Source organism: Borostomias antarcticus, assembly GCF_949987555.1.
Source record: "Borostomias antarcticus genome assembly, chromosome: 12".
NCBI classification, from domain to species: Eukaryota; Metazoa; Chordata; class Actinopteri; order Stomiiformes; family Stomiidae; genus Borostomias; species Borostomias antarcticus.
Window position 1 is genome coordinate 6,915,974 of NC_140245.1, and position 20,691 is coordinate 6,936,664.

Genomic DNA, 20,691 nt, shown 5'->3' on the forward strand with positions numbered 1-20,691 from the left:
GGGGTGTGCCCTTTCGGGAGCTGACTTTTGACTGCTAGGCGGTTCTGAATCGGACGCTCAAAGCCCCCCTCTTTCTCACACACGGACTATAAAACTCATCTGGATACTCATCTGGAATAGTGGACTCAATCTCCAAACAATCCCCCTTCCCTCTACTACCAAACACACACTTCACCATTTGGGATGATCCGATAGGTAGAAACATTACGGGAGTAGCTCGACCTTGTCCTCTGATAGGCCAGGTGCTGTAGACGGCGTCGCACTCGTGGCTGTACAGTGTCCTCAGGTCTTGACGGGGTGGGGTCAGCGAAGGGTGTAGCACTGGTCTCCTTGTTACCCCACATGCACATTTCCTGCCGAGGGAACTACTGTGCACAAAGGCCGCTCCTGGTTTTCCTTTTGTAATTTCTAATTATGCCAAGGATACATCTCGTCCTCCACGATTCACACAGATCGTGTCATTCCGACGCACCGTTCTGTCTGTGCACGTATGCATGCACGTCTGTATTTGTATGTGGGTGTGTGCATGTATGCATGTGCGCGGTCAAACCTTGAAGCGCAACGAAACGGCACAAAACGCTGTTTTTATACGTCCGAAGAGCTATTTCGGCTCGAGCGGCCTACGGTAGTGCATGACTTTGTAGAGTTATCGGCGTTGAGGGACGACCGGCCAGAAAACGACTTGAGAGGAAACCAAAGCACAGAAATCTGGGACCTAACGGCGTTAGGCCTAACGTTCTCAGAGATGGCCGACGCGGCCTAGTACCGAGGCCTCGCAGAACACCGCCGTCCGGAGGAGAACACAGTCACAACTGCTCTTTTCTATTCACCATCACCCTGGAAGAAGTCGGCTCTTTTGTCCTCGACGCGCACATTTTGCCAGCAGACGCCTCTCAGGCGCTAGCGACGCGCAGGAGGAGGCCTTTATCTGTCGAGAATGATGAATGGCGGACCGCGGACCTCATCTTTATGGATGAGGGCGGACGACTCATTCAAATGAACGGCTACATCCTCCATGACCTTGGCGATCATCTGTATTGATCCGCGCTTGTTATTCCCCCACTGCTTTAACTGATAAGGAGTGTGTGTGTGTGTGTGTGTGTGTGGGTGGGGGGGGGGGTTCTGCAGCTAGCGCCACACACGGCAGGCTGTGGGGGGGCTACGGAGGAGAAGGGGGGACGATGTGCCAGATGTGGTCAGAGATGTGTGTGTGTGTGGGGGGGGGGGGGGTACTGACCCATAGAGCAATGCCCTCTACCGGGCGGGACGCACGTATGCAGCTTAGTTAATGCCAAACCTGGACTGTTGACACAAAGGACTCTCTCTCTCTCTCTCACACACACGCACACACACACACACGGATAGATCACAGATAAGTGCATGAGCACGCAAGCTATACAAGCAGTCAGGCTGAATATAGTGCTTTATACTGTAAAAGAATTTGAGGAAACCCACAGACACATTACCCAGCGACCAGATCAACATTGGTGCATCTAGTGGCTTCTCATTCAGACACATCAAGCTACTGTGTTTCAGATTCTGTTAGCCGTCAGTATTCTTCATCTCGACAGGCCCTGGGTCACAATGTTGACAATGTGGCACAGTCTGGATTTGTTTTTATCCTGACCATCAAATTAGACCTTCCACTTGATCTGCAAAAATGTAAATACTTCCAGTTTTTTGCCTTACTTAATAAGCTTAACCTGCCTTTTTAGCAACTCACTTTGATATGCATATTGATCATACATTTGTAAATAGCCAAAAGCTGTAAAATGTTGTACCTTGTACAGTGTAAAGTTGGGTAATCTAAGATTTTGTAATAAATGCATTATTGGTGTACAATGTACAACAGATCGCACGTTGAGTTTGTCTGTCCCTGTGCTTGGTTTGGGGGGGGGGGGGGGGGGTTCTTTACCTGAACAGATTCCTGAAATCCTAACACCATTTAGAGAGGGACAAACACAAAGGGAAGATAGAACTTCTGCACGGCAGTGACGGAGAAACGTCAACCGAAGCAGCTAGATATGCAGCCTACAGTCCTCGGTAGTTATTTGGTCTGCGGGCCAGCGGACCCCCACCGGCCGCAACGCACGTGTTTCTCTTCGGTGACCTTGAACCATTAAAAAAATAAACACTCTCCCATCTTTCTCCCGACTAAGCGATGTCACTAAGCATATATTTCCACCGATAAACCCCGAGAGTCAAGAATGTCATTACAGTATGTCCCAGACATTGAGCAGGGACTCATGTTTTCCTTGCGTTGATGTGTGTGTGGGTTGATGGAGGCGTCCTGCAGCTGTAAAGTCAACAGAGAGCGGTTTGCTCAACCAGGCGCCCAAGTTCATAGAGGCTGTTTTGGTACTCTTTGCTGAGGACAGTGCGGTCCCAACAGCTCTTTGATATAACTGTTTGAGGGTGATATAGAACAGCAAATCGAAAGCGGGTAATATAGGAATGGCTGCAACATAATGAAAGATAATGATAATGCAGTCCTGGTGAAATAACCTGTTGATGGGGCCAGGGACACTGGTTTGAAACGTGAAAATACAGATGCGCTCGATTATAGGAGTCGTCGGGGGGAGACCACAACTCCCATCAACACAAACTGGATGCATCTGTCACACCCTGCCTAATCAGCTCAACCTGACACACCTGTCACCCTGTGACTACTGTACTGAACGCGCTCAACAGTAAATATGCGCCTAACCTACCTGTTCTCCCTCATCCCTCTCCCTCCCCATCTCCTCCTCTGCTCTCCAGCGCCCGTCTGCTCTGGTGGGCCAGACCATGCGGGGGTCTGCTGCTGAGCTCCAGAAAGCCCGGATGATAACCTGAGGGACTCATCCGCCACATCAACATCTCCTAGCCGGATACCTCAGCTCATTAATTCATTCACTCACTCATTCATTCACTCACTCACTCATTAATTAATTTACTCATTCATTCATTTATTTATTGTCAACCATTCATTCTGTTCATCAGTCCAGCAAACTTCCTTGAATGCATTCTGTTGTCGGTGTGGTCTTATACTGGGAAATGCTGGCTCTGGTGATTCTGCAGTGCCTGCGGAGGTCTCTGTCACTGTGAACTGTGATAACACTAGAAACCTAGTTGCACATCATTGATTCATTTGGACAAAGCGGATCTCATTAGTGCTCATTCAAGACTGCGCCTGAAAGCCCTGTGGTAGCTCTTCATGAGCTAACTGCTCTGCATGAGTGTTTGCTGAATGAATGAAGAATTGTGTCAGTTTGTCAGACCTGGGCCAGAGGATATCAAAGCCATGTCATCGAGGTTTCTGTAGCTAAAGTCAAAGAATCTACCAAATTCACATACATGACCTTTTGTGTCTATAGCCTACCCCTGAACTTCATTACAAATCTGCAATAATCAATCTCCAGACAAATGATCATGTATTGATTTGTATAAATATTCCCTATCCTTTGACCCTGTGATGTAACCAGATCGGCAGCAGCTACTACTCTGGGTCCTAAGTTGTGTTCCTGTCCAAGGTTACAATAACCCACGTGGAGGACGCTTTCAAAGGTAATCCAAGGAAAGGTGAACTCCACAAACAGCGGTATTGGTGACAGCATAGTGGGGAACATGTGGGGGTATTGAGATATTGAAACAGCAGAGACTTTGACTGTGTTGATAGTGAGCCCATTCTCAAACACTAATGCATATTTGAGTTGGATCAGGAGGCTTGATTAGCTAGTACACATGTACATCAGTATGACTGAGCAGTACAGTTCACCTCACCCTTTGGAACGTACTGTACTTGCCATGTCTTCAGTCTTCACCAGTCAGGAACCAGGGATAGCCATCCCTCACACACCTGCAAGATGAGGTTTTAGCGAGGCTTCAATCAAAAGCCTGGTTAGTGAAGGTCTTGAACAATCAAGTGAATAAGCAACAGCTGTGAACCAGACAAACCAAACAGACTTTGCTAAGTGAGAGTTTAACTGATGTAGGGTTACTTTTAGCATTTACTGCACTCCCGTAGTCAGAAAATCAATACTATGAATATTCAGTGGAACTGTGTAAGTATTTGTCAATAAGTTTATCTTAACAAGGATTTTCCACTCTGGTTTTAGAAATGTAAAACACCATGTCCTCTAGACAACTGGTTGAAGGAATGTAATTGGATGATGTTCTACAGCTAGCTACCATACAGGAGTATGACAATGAGGGTGACGGAGAGGAAGATCATGGAGGAGAAGAGTATGAGGAGATTGAAGGAGAGGACGATGGAGGAGGAGAGTATGAGGAGATTGAAGGAGAGAAAGATGGAGGAGAAGAGTATGAGGAGATTGAAGGAGAGGAAGATGGAGGAGAAGAAGAGACAGAAGATGAGAGAGAGGAGGTGGAGCTAATAGTGAGAAGGCCCGGTCGGAGATCCAGTTCACTTTTTCAGGTACTGTAGGTGACTGACCCCTTGACTGAGTTGACGGCATCTTGACCTTATGATCTGTTAACTAACGCTTAATAGTGTTACCCAAACAAGGTTTTAAAACGGGTATTCCAGGAAGCGGGTTTAGTGAAAAGGGTTAGGGTTTGCTAACCCTGAGATGAGGGAAACTCTGTCTTTTCCATTCCAGAAGGAGAGGTAATTCAAACCTGTTCCAGAAGGAACGTTAAAGGATTAGTTTGTATTAAAGGACAATGCTCGTTTTTGACAACCTGGACCTTATTTACGACATATTATAAGAAGTTTGACTCACCGAGATCACTTTTGTGTAGTTCGGAGGCCTGTAGAAGAAATACCGCCATTCATGGCCGATCACCGCCATTACATGGATATACTGGCTCGCGCTGGATTTTAAATTTCTTCTACAGGCCTCCGAACTACACAAAAGTGATCTCGGTGAGTCAAACTTATTATAATATGTCGGTCCAGGTTGTCAAAAACGAGCATTGTCCTTTAAGCATCATAAGCCCTATAAGGTTATTTATGACCATATACAACAGTCCATATCAAAATATTGATGAATTGTGCAGTCTTGAGATATTAGTGTTCATTGCTCATGTCACAGCTAAGTAGGCCTACACAATGGATATACCCATAGAGATCCATTATATGGTTAGCTGAGACTTGACAGGACTTGTGACATGAACGCACTAATATCTCAAGAGACTTGTGACATGAACAACGCACTAATCAAGAGTGCACAGTGTTAAAATGTTGATATCCGTTGTATATGATCGGAAGAAACCTTATAACTGGGTTTATGGTGCTATATACCAAACTGCAACTTTGATTCAAACTCTGGGTCAGGTAGCCTACCATTAGGCTACTTTGTGGACCTAACCTGCTCAATAGCATGGTTTCTGTAGACTACCCCTGAGTTTCTCCCGATCTCTTTCCTAGTGCTGAGCTTGAAGCTGCTGCGCATTTCCTCATTTACCCGATCAATGTTGAACCCGAATAAAGTTGAATCCGAATTAAGTCTCATAGCATCGGATTTTGAAACCCCAATACAGTATGTGCCATCATTCCCTGATAATCATTAGGCAATTTCAGGCCCGTAGCCAGGAGGGGATCTGGGGATAGAACGACCCCTCCTCACGTAGGCTACGACCAAAGGTCCAGAATTTAAGTATTTATTTTTTTCTTCTTTTTTTTTTTTTTTTTTTAAATAAGCGTGTCCCTTTATAACGATTCCCAATAATTCTAAACAAATCCCTAATCTTGTTATTGATTGCGTTAGGAATTAGCGTGTGAGATGTGACACAACGCACTGGTAGCCTACGGCATTCTGCACAGTAGCAATGTCAAGCTAGAATGGGTCGAAAAGAGCAAGAGACTCGAAAAAGGAGACAAGCGGCGGCATCTTTGTCTCAAAATATTGTACAGATGTTCAAAAAAAGAGCCATCCCGGGTAAGGTTGTTATAGTACCTAACTAACTAGTTGATATAGCTGTTAGCTACATTATTAGCATGCTACCGTGTGTCTACTGGTTTTCATGTTACACGGACATATTGTAGCCTACATCGAAACGTTCACATGATTGTGCTGATTTGCAAGATGTAGGCTAAATCTAAGATGTTATATGTAGCACTATATATTTTCAAGTTATCGCCATTTGTTCGGCAACTGTTCGTAGGCACGAGACACATAAACGGCCTCGAGTGAGTGGGGGTCTGTAAGCAATTTAACAATATTTGGAGCTGTTGAGTGGAAGGATATTTTCGGTTAATCAAAAAGCTTTCTAGTTAAAATAGCAGGAGACCAGCTAATCCATCATAAATTGGTGCATAATGCAGGAAATGAAGTAGCCTATCTGAAGTTTAAAATAAAAAAAAAATGAGGGGGGAAACATTCGATACATATAGATACGATAAGGTCCACTTTTTGAAGAAAAAAAAAGCCTTCCACACGGCTGGCTACGGGCCTGTACATTTTTCAAACATTTTTCAAACAATTCAGAAGAAACTGCTTAGTCTACATAAGGAAAAGAAAAGACTAGGCCTATACAAGATTAGGCTATACAATTTAAACAGAGTTAACAGTTTCCAGTGGGGTTAGGACGAGAATCCTATCGGAGCTCAAAGTGGTGGCTTTGGCAGTTTGATGGCAGTCCTCATGCACGCGCTTACTCAAAGTGTAGGCTACCTCAGGGTTCATTGAGTTACTCAGGGTTCATTGAGCAGGGTTCATTGAGTAATTTGGATCAGCCAGGATCCGCTTTTCTGGAACAGAAAACTCAGTTTCCCATCTCAGGGTAGGCTAATTCAATTTAGAGTTCAGGGGTAAACTCAGATTTTATTAAACCTGCTTTCTGGCTACACAACAACAACAACAGAACATTATTCAGTGTGCAAGGCAATTATAAAAGTGCATTTCAGTTCCCCAGAGTAGCCTACAGCCTAGTTTCAGCGTATTTGCTGCGAGAAATAATGAGTTCTCGGTTTCACGCTGACTGCACGCGTGGACCCGTAGGCTACGAGTCATCTGCACTTCCTCGAGATACAGGATGTCACGCCGATTCAGGAGGAGACGGAGGAGCTCTCCGCCCCGGCTCCCACCACCTCCACCTCCCAGGTCGCAGGCGACGCCGCGCAGCTCGTCAGCCCAGCGGGGGCCTCCGCGTCCGGGCTAGAGGGAGCAGAGTCTGAGGGGGACGAGGCCTGGGGCGCTCACCTCAGCGGAGGTCGGCGGAAGGTAAAGACAGCGGGCCTCCGTTGACTTTTCAGACATTGTAATGTAGCCTAGCTTACTCCACACTGTGGTCATTGTTTTCCTCTGGTCAAGTCGATGAGGACTAAAGCGGGGAAGTGGACGTCCGTCACACAGAGGAGGCGCTATACCTCGGGAGACGATACGGCGCGAAGCCCCCGGAGGAGAGGAGGAGGACGCAGGAAGGTAGCGTGCTGCACCCTGTGATCAGCCGAGTCACGTCGGTCAACAAAACGTCCGTAATCTGTCCAAATTATCAAGACTTTTTTTTGGAGTGAATTACATTTTTTGATTTGAATATTCTTGGTTTTGTCCATAGGATGTTCCTCTGCCCCAATGGCTGGTTAATCTGATGATCAACATCGAAGAGGCAACAACGCACGAGCTGGTTATCGAGTAGGTTTCCCGTGTCACAACAACCTAACCTCTTGAATGAGTCATCATTGACAGTGACCTGACCTGTTTTTTTGTTTTTTCAAAGACTTATCTTTACCTGTCAGGGTTAATGATCATTTTATAGTGACCAGCAGGCTCATCGGAGTGAGCGTGGACAAATAAAACTGATCCAAGTAATTTATTTTGCATTACTTTTTTTTTGTCAAGGTCAATCTTTGTTCACCAGACAAATACTGAGGTCAAATTTTTCTTTGAGTCAGCATGTTTAACACAACCTCTTGATTGTATTTATAGAAAGGCTTTACTCAATGCCAAACCAGTGTCCAGTGGAAAAAGTCCACCATGGGGTCATTATGTAGAACAAAGGTGTGCGTGTGTGTGTGCATGTGTGGAGGGGGGGGGGGGCAGTTGACTAACTAATACTACACCAGCAAATGACCAAAACTCTTCTTCAGACAAACATGTTATGAGCCCAGATATGTAGCCCAGTCATTGTTATGCAACACGGAGGGGAATGGTTTGTTTGTGTGACCGACAGATAAGAAAGACCTTCACCGAAGACCTCAAGTAAGGGTCCGTCGTTGCATAACGGACTATCATTTAACTAAACTAGACCGCTAAGATCCCTTCAAGAATGTGTCTCAAACTGTAAATTCTCACAATGTCTCATGAGGGCACATACATTTTTTCAACTATCATGTTTTCATATGACTGTTGCTCTTGCATGATGATGGTGAACAGGGAAAGGTTAAGGTCAGAGATGAACCACAAGGTCGTTGTTGTTGTGATGTACAATCACTCAGCGTTCCAGAATCAATATTTACCGCAGCCCTGCTGGACCTCGCTCTGGATCTATGTACTCCGACCACCCCAGAGGTCATCTCCCCACTCCAGCTGGCAAAACATTTCAAAAGATGGTTCAAAACATAATATCTGGAGTCGCCGTGTCAAACATTAACCCCGCGGGGGCTGGAGGCTTGCATAAATACTGCCAGGCTGCTGCTTCGGGTAAATCACAACCGAAACCTCAGCGACAACTACGCTCGCCGAAAAGCTCTAAAGAATCCCTCGTCTGAAGACCCCTCTGAAGATCCTTCCTGTTCCCAAGGCCCAGAGAGATGTCTGGATTATGCGAGAAGCTGACGCTGGCGGCGGCTGTGCTGTGTCTGGCCCTGCTGGGCGGGGGTCAGTCGTCCCCCGTGGTGATGCCCGAGCCCATCCGCTGTGCCCCCTGCACCCAGGAGAAGCTGGACCAGTGCCCGGCCGTGCCGGCGGAGTGCCAGCAGGTTCTGCGGGAGCCGGGCTGCGGCTGCTGCCAGGCCTGCGCCCTGGAGAGGGGGGCGGCATGCGGCGTGTACACGGCCCACTGCGCCCAGGGGCACCGCTGCACACCGCGGCCCGGCGAGGCCAGGCCACTCCACGCGCTCACCCGCGGCCAGGGCGTCTGCACAGAGGAGGAGGGGCAAGGTAGACCCGGCGCGCCTCGCCCTTCGCTTTTTTCAACGGCGTCGGCCGTTAGCTCGCATCCCGTCGACCCGGCAACCTTGTCGGGCCGACGGTAATATTTTGAGATAATTCACCCGCGACATACTGAAGGTTTCTAAAGGTTCGATTCGCCTCTCTCCACAGAGGAGACCGACGGCATGCCCGACCACAGCTCTCTGCACTACCTGCTGGGGCTCAACACGCCGTCCGACGCCCGGGACGCCGCCGATGCCCAGGAGAGCATCAAGGCCAAGGTGAACGCCATCCGCAAGAAGCTGGTCGAGCAGGTACGGACATGCGCCACTCTCAGCCCGATCGGTTGTTATTAGATCGAGGGCCTCTGGTCTGAATGTCGGGTCCAGAGCAATTTGCTTCAAAGCCTCTAGAGGGAGCACTTGCTATTTAGGAAAACTTTTTTCAATTCTCAAAATCCAAAGTGAAAGGAGGTCACGTGCCATGTCTTAGAAAACAAGGTGAATCTTGGCACATCAAAGGCTGAACTGTTTAAAATCTGATAAAAATGTGTCGTGTATAATAGTAATAATAATAATAATAACTTATTTTTTAAAACTTATGTAGCCTATGTTATACTCTTATGTATAGGCTATATACTTATGTACTTTGTATAGCACCTTTCATACAAATAAATGCAGCTCAAAGTGCTTTACAACAGAGAATGTACATGCACAGAGTGCTTCGCATAAAAAATAGACATAAAATAAACAAAAAGCTGGAAAAATAAGATGGAAGATAAAACAATGAAATATAGACTGAGGAAAAATAGTAGATTAAAATACAACAATTTAATCAAATATTGTACTGGAAAAAAAAGTATTGTATGAGAATCTAACCCTCTCTCTCTCTCTCTCTCTCCCCCCCCATCTCCCTCAGGGTCCCTGTCACATTGAGCTGCATGCAGCGCTAGACAGGATAGCCAGTTCCCAGCAGAAACTGGGGGAGAAGTTCACCACCTTCTACCTCCCCAACTGTGACAAGCATGGCTTCTACAAGGCCAAGCAGGTGAGACACCGTCTCCGTCCTTCCGGCGGAGCGCCTGAGAGAGAGAGAGAGAGGTTGGCTATCTTAATATGGAAGTAGCTGGGAGTTCAACGGAGGCTGCCCTTTAAGGTGTACACTCACTGTAGATAATTAAAGTCTGTCTCTCTGTCCGTCTGTCTGTCTGTCTGTCTGTCAGTGTGAGTCGTCTCTGGTGGGCCCACCTGCCCGTTGCTGGTGTGTGTCCTCCTGGAATGGAAAGAAGATCCCGGGATCAACTGACCTTCTGGGAGACGCGGAGTGCCATCAGGAGCTAACTCACTAGAGCACTGGCGCTGCGCTCACACGCATACGAAACACACACATACAGACACACACACTCACACACATGCACACACACTCATGCCGACAACATGGGGGAAGATATGTAGGCCCCTACTGTGAGTCTTTCACTCTTCCTAAACAGTAAACACACACACACGCTGTAAACACACATTCACCCCATATACTGAGTTTATTTTACAAACACACATATACGCACACTCATTCACATAAACACACAACATAAATTTTTATTCCAGCGAAGAGAAATTGCTCTTAATTTATTTACATGACGTACGTATCAAGATTTATTTATTCTGTTATGTGCTTACTAGTACGAACCATTTGTAATTTTTAGATTATTTATATGTTTACCTATTTTCTGATTGTAAATAGGGGAACACTGTATACATTTGTGTTTGTGACTAAATAACTCCAAGGCTGAAGCCCACAGATCCCCAGATTTGCCAAAACCTCATTCAGGGTCTTCAGGAGCTGTTATTTTATTATTTTTTATTCAAATGTTGGACTTGTGCAACTGCACGGAACAGCACAGCCGCTCATTCATTCAACATGCTGGCAGTGTCGGAATGCGTCTTCATTGACATTTCCTCAATGGGTGGATCAGGGAGAGTCGAAGAGCCACAGGTATGCTGGCTGTGGCCGGGCACAAACATATCAGGGCTCATCCAAGCCACGCGCCCATTTCGGATTGGGCTGCTTTTTTTTTTTTTCATTCATTCATCTACCTCTGCCAGTCTCAACAGGTCCTCTGATACAGCCGGGGGGGGGGGGGGGGGGGGTCACAGGGGGGCTCGCGTGCCTCCACCCCTCACCCTTAGTGTACCTCAATCCACACCACCTATAGGTCATTGTTATATATCGCTCTGAAAGGACATTTGATCCCGTTTGTTTGACGTTTGTTCTACAACTGTCTTATTTATTAAGTCTGTGGTTGAAATCATGTACTCGTGTGTCTGACTGCTACTTAACCAAAGATGCTGCTATCGACCAGGCCGGTTGGTTGGAATCATGTATATTTTACCCATTTGTAATCCTGTGATTGTGTTCTCAATAAATGTCACTGCTATCAGCTTATACCATCTTTATTATTGAAAAATAGATTTTTGAGAGGTTTACAATTGCATTATACACGCATACAGCATATTCGCCTATAGATCCGAGGCACAGCTAAATAATGACAAAGAATACACACATTCAGATAAACATACACAGATGTGAGATAAGGCCTGTGCCCTTCATCCCAAATACCAGCTTATGCAAACGGCAGAAAAACAATTAGCACAATATAGATTGTGGCCACAGTCCTTCTCTCAGTAACATAAAATCCAGCAAAGAAAATATGCACCGTGAGCGGCATATGGAAGGTCCACCATGAATTTCAACTGCCTTTCTGAAAGGGTCCTGAGGAGTAGGAAATGGACACGCAGGGCAAGTCTGAATGGACTCAATGCTGTTGTATACACTGGCGCAGAGTGACTCTGAATGGACTCAATGCTGTTGTATACACTGGCACAGAGAGCCTTGGCATAGGCAACCATTGAGATACTGCACTCTTCCATGCATATAGACTGTGTTCCTGCCAGCGCTCTTAATATGGTTACGAAACGTCCGAGTGCTCTTAATGTCTCCGTTATGGACACATGGAATATACATACGGATACACTGTTCTAACATATCCACACAGTCAGAATCACACACATACAATATGATCAATGTACAGTACCACATCGCAAACGCACACGTGTGTAATAGTGCCACTTCAAATGTGCGTCGGTGTTTTATTATCGCTTCGAAAGAAGTCTCTGGAGTCAAGTCTGTGGTCACGGTTGGCCCTGTGCAAATGAAGTGAATGATAGAAATCCTGAAATCTGTCCTCCCTGGAGATGCGCCAGCAGGTCGGACGGTCTCTCTCGGTTTCTGAGTCCGCCCGTAAAACTGTCAGCGCGGGTGAGAGAGAGGTGTGTGACTGAGGGACCCTTCTGCTGGACCTCTCCTCCCCTCCCCTGACCCGAGGAGGGTCCCATGGGCCACAAAAACATCAACGCCGGCCCCCCACGACCCTCCGGGATGAACCAATGTCCACCTCTTTCTCCCAATACTCCACAGTTTGTCTGTGTGTTTACAGTTCCCCCCTCTCTCTCATCTCTCTCCCTCTGTGCTCTCATCCTATTGGCTCTCCGAGTTGTAGCACAGGGCGTCTCCCCTCTCCTTCCCATCGAAGCCTGGCAGCGGCTGTCCGTATTTGTCCACACACCAGCAGAAACCTCGCTTCCTGCCTTTGGATGGACGGCACTATCAAGGAGAGAGGGAGAGAGAGAGAGGATGTTTTCATAATCATGAACGTAGTCCAATATGCAGCGCGACTGGTTGAGAGCCAGCTTGATTGAGAGGGCAGTTTAGCAGATGAATAGTGGTGACCAATAACGACGTTTTCTGCTCAGTCGATGCAGGCTTGGCCATGCGACGCGCGCTGGTATTTTGAGCCGCTTCTACGGTCTACCTCCAGTTACACACACATATAGAGACCTTAAAGGTAAACAGAAACCTGGTAAAATATTTGCTTAGGCCCGTTTGTGAACAACTGAGACCCAAGATCTATTTTCAGGAGCTGGTGGCCAGTACAAATCATCTGTTGCTGATTATACCCCACGGCTCCAAATTATGGGTACTACAAATGAGTTACAGCGTCTTTGGAGCAACCCAAGGGCTGCTATTTGACTGCCAATTTTACTAAAGGTCAAACTCCTCTCTAGTAAAACATGCAGCCATTCATTTGAAGGGCAGAGGCAACAGCATTAGTCTTCACTGATCAGAGTGGAGATCAAACCCTTTAGTGGGATATCAGTCCGAAACATAGAGCGAGTCCCCCCAACTAAAGATGATATCAACACAATGTCAAGCTGCTCCCCTACGCAAGAGACGAGGTGCGCAATGATCATTTGTTTGCTTCCGGAACCCACAATTACGTTTGTAGCACCAACGCCGTATCAATAAGCGGAGAGTAATACGAGCTATACATTCGGAGGCATGGAAACCGCCGAGGGTAATTGATGGCGGGGCCCCTCCCTGAGCTGTCTGAGGGGTGTGCCGGTACGTACGCGACCGTAGGGGCCTTCGAAATAAGCAGAGACAATGAGACTGACGTTTCCCTCAGCGCCGCCGCCACTCACCAGATGATTGCAGGCCGGGAGGAGCGCGTGCATTAGGCGGGAGACCGCCACGTAATAAGGGCGGCCGCGTCGGCGACGGCGTGGCACGGGGAGAGTTAAGTGGCTCCATATGAACGCGCCGGAGGCCCGCTCATTTATTATAAAGCGATTGCGGGCGGACCGCGCGGACGCCCCACTGGGTCCGCAGGGCTCTATTTCTGGGACTGGCTTTTCTGAGGTCCGGCAATTATGGCGGCGAGCGCGTCGGGTGCCGGCGGCCACCTTGACGTCTGTCTCCCTGGGAGGGTTTGTACCACCGCCCCCCCCCCCCCCCCCGCCCCCTCCACTCCCCTCCTCCGGGCTCGGGGGTTCCTCTCTGTGGCGGGCCCCCAGCGGCTCTGGTCTACCTCGTTGGCGTGGCGGTGTCGTGATGGCGCTCTAATAAGCACTAGCGAGGCACGACAGGACGTACTCGGCAGCTGTAATCTGTTGACACAGACCCGGAGCGCGGAGCGCCGAGAGTGACTGGCAGGCAGGGGGCCGAGGTTGGAGCGGGGGAAGCCCGAGAGTTCGCCTGACGTATCGCGGCGTTAGAGCGGGTTGACGCGGGAGTCCTCTGTTAGCGGACGCTCGATTGTGGCTCCTAGAATGGCTTTGTTCCGGAAAAAAAGGTGTGTTTGTACGCTTGCGTTTACCTGTCTTTTCTTGTAGAAGCCCTTCTTGTCACAGTTTGGTATGCGGAATCCGCGGGGGTTCAGGATGTCGGTGATCTTCAGGCCGTTGAGAATGCTCTCCATCTCTCTCCGACAGGGGCCCTGAGCAGTTGACACACACACACACATGCACGCGCACACACACACACACACACACACACACACACACGCACACATGGTTAGGATCTTCATTACCTAAGCAGCACCACATCCGACTGCTTACAGTTTAGGGTGGTGTAGGAACCGCTGACGTCACAAACGCCACCGTGTTCTCAGAGCTACAGTATAATTCAATCTGCTCAAACAAAAACAACCTAGCCAACCTGTGGACAACTCTTCAGTAATACCCTAACAATGGTGGTCGGGGTAGCACAGCAAGGCAGCTAATATGAGATGAATTCATCTGACCAACTTGTGAGGGCTTACGAATTTGCCAAAGCTGCTTAGAATTCTAAAACGTTACTCAAAAGATGGGGGATTATCTGCATTCAAAGAGCCCCAAAGAAGGAGCCGACCGCATTGTCCTCAAGTCTGACTCCAGTAACTGATCAAAGCGGCCAGCTTTTAAGCTCATTCCTTCTGCGCACTCGCCTCCATGGCCAGGGAGAAGATCAAAAAATAGCAGCAGGCTTTCCAAACGGGCATACGCGAGCGGCCCAATCCATCATCCGCGGCTCTCCTCCCTGCGCGCCCCGGCACGCGGACGCCTTGCGGCCGAGCGACCGCCTGACCGGGGTCAGCTGCGGAGCCGCCGTGCCCAACCGCCGCCTTGCCAGCCCGCCTCCCGCCCGGGTTACTCTGCCTGCCAGCCATCATCACCAATACCCACAAACATTCCATCACCCGCAGGGGGGAGAGAGAGAGAGAGAGAGAGAGAGAGGGAGAGAGAGAGGGAGGGAGAGAGAGAGGGAGAGAGAGAGAGAGAGGGGGGGAGAGAGAGAGAGAGAGGGAAGGAGAGAGAGGGAGGGAGAGAGAGAGAGAGAGAGAGGGAGGGAGGGAGAAAGAGATAGGGAGGGAGAGAGAGAGAGAGAGAGAGAGAGAGAGAGAGAGAGAGAGAGAGAGAGAGAGAGAGAGAGAGAGAAACACCAACACGCAGAAGTAGGGGAAGAAAACATCTCCCAGTGGGTTGCTGAGATAGAAAAACACTGGGTACTAGGAGGGAGACTGGGTACTTACATACTCTGGCTCCTGCTTGGTCTCCACAGAGAAGTTCTGCTGGTCTGTGTTGAGCGCGCCAGGGAGCTCCTCCATTTTGAAGCTCTGGGCTCTCTTCAGCTGCACCCGTCGGAGGATCTCTGCTTTGGCGGGGTGGAGGAGAGGGGGCTGCTGGGGCGGCCTGGGGGCCCCCGGGGGCCTGCGAGTGCTGGGGGGGGTCTGGAGGACGGCACGGGTGAAGTTCCTCTCCTCTTCTCGATCCCCAACGCTCTCTGGCACAAAGGGAAACACTGAGTTTCTGACACAGTTAAAGCTTTCACAGACACTCGAAAAACTTTTCTATAGAACCATCGTTAACAATAGGAGAATCATCTGAAAAAAGGTTCTGGTTAGAAAAAAACAAACGTTTAGGGTTCCAAAAAGCACCTGACAAAGCTGAATGGGGTCCTGAGTCCATGGAGTGTCCAATCTAACACTTGAAAAAAGGGTTATTCTATTACAATGGTTGAATAAAGCATTAACTCTCTGCTTAAAGTGAGTCTTTTCGGTATGTTTGCAGGTACAGTATTCACGGGTAATCAAATCTATTTCTTGGGCAAAAATTCACTGACGCGAACCATGTAGTCTGCATCACAACCCTATAGAGCCTTTCATTTTCACTGTGCATATCTTTAACGCCAATATAAGCTAACCCTTGTTTCTTGAGTGACAGACAGTCATTGAGCCGTGGACTGATCCTGTCAAAGGCTGATGCGTAGTGATCCTGCCAAGGCTGATGCCTATATCGCGCAAGGTATAGGCTAAAGCAATTGAGATGCATCGAATTTGCATCTGAGTGCAGGACATTATCAAATAGTTTTAAAATTCAAGAATAATAAAAATACCAAAACCTTTGCAAAAAAAGGTTCAATAACTCCAATTTAAAAATAATTTAAAAAGGGGAATTGTGTAGCCTATCGCTCTGAGAAACATTTTTGTCATTCGATTGTCTCCCCTTGTTGTTTGCTCAATATAGGCTATCGGCCAACCAAACGGAAGTTTACGAATTTACCTGGTATCTCATTAACTGGAGGTAAGGTACCGAGGGGTCTTTTGTTGGTTGCGTTTGCACAAATCCCGCGTCCCTCCAGCAAGGCTTGGAGAGGTTTGGTTTCTCCGGGCTGGTGCTGACAGGTCATCCCGGAGCCACATCTCCCCGTGTACACCCCACACGGCTGTCCAAAGACCAGGGCACAAGTCATGCAGCAACCGCAACCCGGTTCGCGGACACTCTCGACGCAGTCCTTGGGCAACGGCTTGCACAGAAGCCGAGCCCCAGCATCACACGGATCGCAGCGTATAACCGGACCTATCGCACCTGATCTCCGTGGAATCGATGCCAGCACAACGGTCATACAAAGCGTGCGTAAACAGGTGTCCATTGTGATATTTTGAAGTTGATGAGCACTGTCCTAGACTTGTAGCGTAATAACTTTATAGTTCTTGCGTCTAATTCACAAGAGGCCACTGAACACGTCGTCTCCATATATAGAGCAAGCGACTGAAGTCACACCCCCTCCTCAAACGAGCTGTGGTGGTGGCTTGCTTCCACTCTATGGTCTTAGAAAACACGTGGTGCTTTAAAAATATTCACCATTGAATACTGTGAGTCAAAGTAGGAGTGCAACAATATTGCATGTTTTTATTTTATTTTTAGTGACTGCAAAGGTGGGTAGCACTAAGAAGCATATACATTTTTGGGTCATTTTTGGACATGCCAAAACGCCCCTAAATACTTATTTCATTTCGTAGGCTATTCGATCTTTAGAGACACCTTTACTAAGGGATCTGGTTCAATATGGAACATTGCCAGAACATTGCCAGGACACCTCTCTGGGGGAGAACAGTCGTTTTGCCCCAGGCTGCTGAAGCCAGACTAGACAGAGATACAGTGGCTAAACCAACATCAGTCAGAGAGGCATAGCGAGTGTTCTCTTTCAGCTGGCAATGGGTTGAATAAACATGGAATTCACTAATGCTGTGTGTGTGTGTGTGAGTGTGTGAGAGAGAGAGAGAGAGAGAGAGAGAGAGAGAGATTGAGAGACAGACAGAAAGAAAGTGTGTGTTTATGTATGTGTGTGTGTACGTGCGTGTGTGTCTTTGTACACTTTAAGTTCTGACTCAGTCAGTCGAAAGAAATATCCCTAATCTTCCTACAATCTCCTCACTCTAAGTGTGCATGCTGTACCAGAACGCTGATGCAAGCACCCTTGTTTGTTACAGGATTACCTTGATGACGTCACCTTACTGGGGGGAGGGAGACAGATCTAGTGCTGATAATATTAGTACTGCTAGTGCTGATCCATATTATCTGATGGATTGAATTTCAATCAAACGCACGATAACTTCATTCATTCACTATAGACTTGCCTCCGTGTGTGCATTTGTGTGTGTGTGTGTGTGTGTGTGTGTGTTTTCGTGCTTGGGGCAACTTGCTCTGCTCATGCGATTAAGCCTAGGTGACACCGAGCGGCACCTGAGTTTGAATCAACATGACCCCATCACACTGAGGCGTCTGGGAAACAGAAGCACCTGAAGGGGATTGTTTATAGACTCACTACACTGTGCAAGCAATGTGAAATGTCTTGTTTATTTGCCATGTGTAACAAGTACAGGTACAGGTACATTGGAATTATTGTAATCGCTTGTCCTTACAGTATCTTATCAGTGCTAATTTGTTGCTCATTCCAGTCCTAGATACTCTACTATACTTTAGACATTTAAAGGTTCCTAAACTGGCAATTTACTACACTTTCCGGTGTCTGTCAGTCTATCAGTATCATCCTCATCTACTTATCCCATCTGATCATGGATGACTAAAATATGTCTGTGTCCATGATGTAGGCAGTGCAATTAAATAACGTTCAAGTATACAGTGGAGCATAGTGTTCAATTGTTCGAGTGTTGTCAGATGTTGGTTCATGTGTTCAAGTGTACAGTAGTGCAGAGTCCGTTGTCTATTGCCTAGACAAGGTGTAAGGTGCTCAAAGTGTCGCGGGGGAGGGGGTTGGTACGCCAGCAGGGGGTCAGGGTGTGGGTGTCAGCAAGCGCAGGGGAGTGGGGTTCATCGGGGGGATATTTTACACAAAAGAGTATGCACTCAGCCATAACAAACCAGATGAAGAGTAGATCTCATCTATGCATCTTATGAACAACACTCTAATATATATATATATATATATAGTATTATATATATATAATATCATATATACAGTCTATAATATAATATATACAGTATACCATATATATATTTCTTTATATAATATGCACAAAACCTGGAAATTCAAATGAAGGAAAATGTTTTCATTTGGGATATTCCAGCCATGCCTGTTATTATTCAATGATTCTATTTTGGAGTATAATTGGCCATAATCAATCTGACACTGACAGTCACCCAGTCCTGGCTCAGCAACAAGCAACAATTTCATGGCCCACATCCACAGATATGACAGGCTGGATGGTTCTAGACTGGAAGAGACTGTCCTTTGTGACTCTTCAAAAGATGATCCAATTAGGTTTCTAGCAGTTAGATGGATCTCATGATTCTATTTTTAAGCTGTGCAGCCGCTTCTATAGGTGACATCGTGTACGTGACATCGTGACATGTGTACAAACGTGTGTGTGTGTCCGTCCGTCTGTCCATTCATAGTATGAGATTTACACCAATCAGGAGTCACCAATACCGTTGCGCACCAGCACTAGAGGGCAGGCATAAGGAAAGCATGGCCAGCTTCAGATAGTTCTATCACAAGAAGTATAAATGTCACATCTTAAATATCTACACCATAGGGCTCCTGAGAACCAGGTGAACATGTTGAGATATAATCTGTCCATGTATCTTAAAAACACTAGGAGTAGTGACAAGTTAGAAAAAAGGTATGAATTTGAAATTAACTGCCACTAGAGTAGAGCTCTGAACATTCCACCATTTGTGTGAATGGGCAGCATGATTTTCAAACACTGAATATTTTAAAAACTATAAATGGCATTGCCTAGATGTGAATGTGAGTGAATGTATGGCAATCTGAACATTTTGGTGTATAATACTGGAAAGTACTGTGAAACTTGTAAGAGTAGCGACAGTTTGCAAAATGTGTGGACATTTTCAAATCACCAACTGCCACCACTCAACTGAACATTCAATCATTCATTTCAAAACTTAAGTGCAGTCACTTCTATAGGTGACATTTGTATCCATTTGTAGCATTTGTAGCATGAGATTGCCAATATCGTTGCACACCAGCAATAGAGTGCAGCAGAGATTGCTCATAAACCCGCACCGCTTACTTCACCACCTGGGTGTGATTTTTCTCTGCCAGTCTCACCCCCTGTGAATTTGCCCATGCTTAGCAGTGACCCACTGAATGTGCCTCTTAGCCTACATTTGTTAGGACGTCTCTGAACTTGTCAAGACGTGTGACATTGCTCAAGCAGTTCTGTTGCTAGTGTGGTTTGTATAGAATGGTACAAAATAGACCCTAAAATAAGGATGCATTCCTTACATATATGTGAGAGATGCCAAAGTAATTACAGTAGCCTATGTCATATAGGCTAGGCTAATCTTTAAGTGCTGTATTAATCTGATACAGATGAGGGAGAAGGGAACATACCAGTACAAAATGTCTGAAATACCTCAGAAGAATAACAAAGTTTTAAAAAAGCGAGGAAAAAAGAGGGGCGCGATTGCTTTGCGTTCTCAGAACTTGCTGTCAAATGAGTGGCCAACATGCCCTGGCGAGGCGTCTTGTCGACAGTTAACAGACAGGCCTACAGCAGAGCCCTCCCTGTGCAGTGGAATGCCAAACATTTGTTTCATATGCTGAAAAAAAGCCTTCTGATTTTCCTCCTTATTCACCGGTCGGAGCTTTTAGGAAGGGGGGCCTTTCAGCCACCTGCACATATTCGGCATAGCGGAAGAGAGGTTTTGGGCACAGGAATAATGGGTTGAACGTCTTGCCGGTGGAATGTTGTCCCGCAGCGCAGCCACTCAATAAAGAGTGAGTGTGAAGAATGTACCTTTCACACACAGGATATTAGGCCTACTGTACATGTGTTTAACATAACCCGCTGTCGGGGGCAGGGTCGGCCAACCACGGCCGCCATGTCAAATCCTAATCCGTGGTGATTTTCCACCGTTTTAAGATGATTCGGACAATCCACCGAGGCTTTCTTGAAACATGCTAGTACTGAGATGGGAGCATAGACTGCTGTTATCGTCCATTAGCATTGCTG

General features: G+C 47.1%; 3 protein-coding genes across 3 annotated transcripts; 2 read left to right on the plus strand and 1 right to left on the minus strand.

Annotated features, from left to right (window-relative positions):
* Positions 1 to 4,022: 4,022 nt before the first annotated feature.
* LOC311316413 (uncharacterized protein) lies at positions 4,023 to 7,837 on the plus strand (the record flags this gene model as incomplete). The annotated part of the gene is made up of 5 exons (XM_084447254.1): positions 4,023 to 4,043; positions 4,163 to 4,417; positions 6,945 to 7,166; positions 7,257 to 7,367; positions 7,501 to 7,837. The coding sequence occupies 5 exons, from the start codon at positions 4,023 to 4,025 to the stop codon at positions 7,579 to 7,581; spliced, it is 690 nt and encodes a 229-aa protein (XP_084303380.1). The 3' UTR covers positions 7,582 to 7,837.
* Positions 7,838 to 8,566: 729 nt separating this feature from the next.
* Positions 8,567 to 11,477, plus strand: LOC311315875 (insulin-like growth factor-binding protein 1). Its single transcript, XM_084446577.1, has 4 exons — positions 8,567 to 9,044; positions 9,207 to 9,349; positions 9,954 to 10,082; positions 10,258 to 11,477. Exons 1-4 carry the CDS (start codon positions 8,696 to 8,698, stop codon positions 10,381 to 10,383), a joined length of 747 nt encoding a protein of 248 aa, XP_084302703.1. The 5' UTR covers positions 8,567 to 8,695; the 3' UTR covers positions 10,384 to 11,477.
* Positions 11,478 to 12,569: 1,092 nt separating this feature from the next.
* LOC311316239 (insulin-like growth factor-binding protein 3) lies at positions 12,570 to 16,841 on the minus strand (the record flags this gene model as incomplete). The annotated part of the gene is made up of 4 exons (XM_084447062.1): positions 12,570 to 12,695; positions 14,248 to 14,367; positions 15,442 to 15,692; positions 16,472 to 16,841. The coding sequence occupies 4 exons, from the start codon at positions 16,839 to 16,841 to the stop codon at positions 12,570 to 12,572; spliced, it is 867 nt and encodes a 288-aa protein (XP_084303188.1).
* Positions 16,842 to 20,691: the final 3,850 nt, after the last annotated feature.

What these genes read in the sequence shown, in the direction of transcription:
- LOC311315875 (XM_084446577.1), top strand. Translation starts at nt 8,696, where the DNA reads ATGTCTGGATTATGCGAGAAGCTGACGCTGGCGGCGGCTGTGCTGTGT. An exon ending in GCAAGAAGCTGGTCGAGCAG is followed by an intron (nt 9,350 to 9,953) that starts GTACGGACATGC and finishes CATCTCCCTCAG; the next exon opens with GGTCCCTGTCACATTGAGCT. An exon ending in GCTTCTACAAGGCCAAGCAG is followed by an intron (nt 10,083 to 10,257) that starts GTGAGACACCGT and finishes TCTGTCTGTCAG; the next exon opens with TGTGAGTCGTCTCTGGTGGG.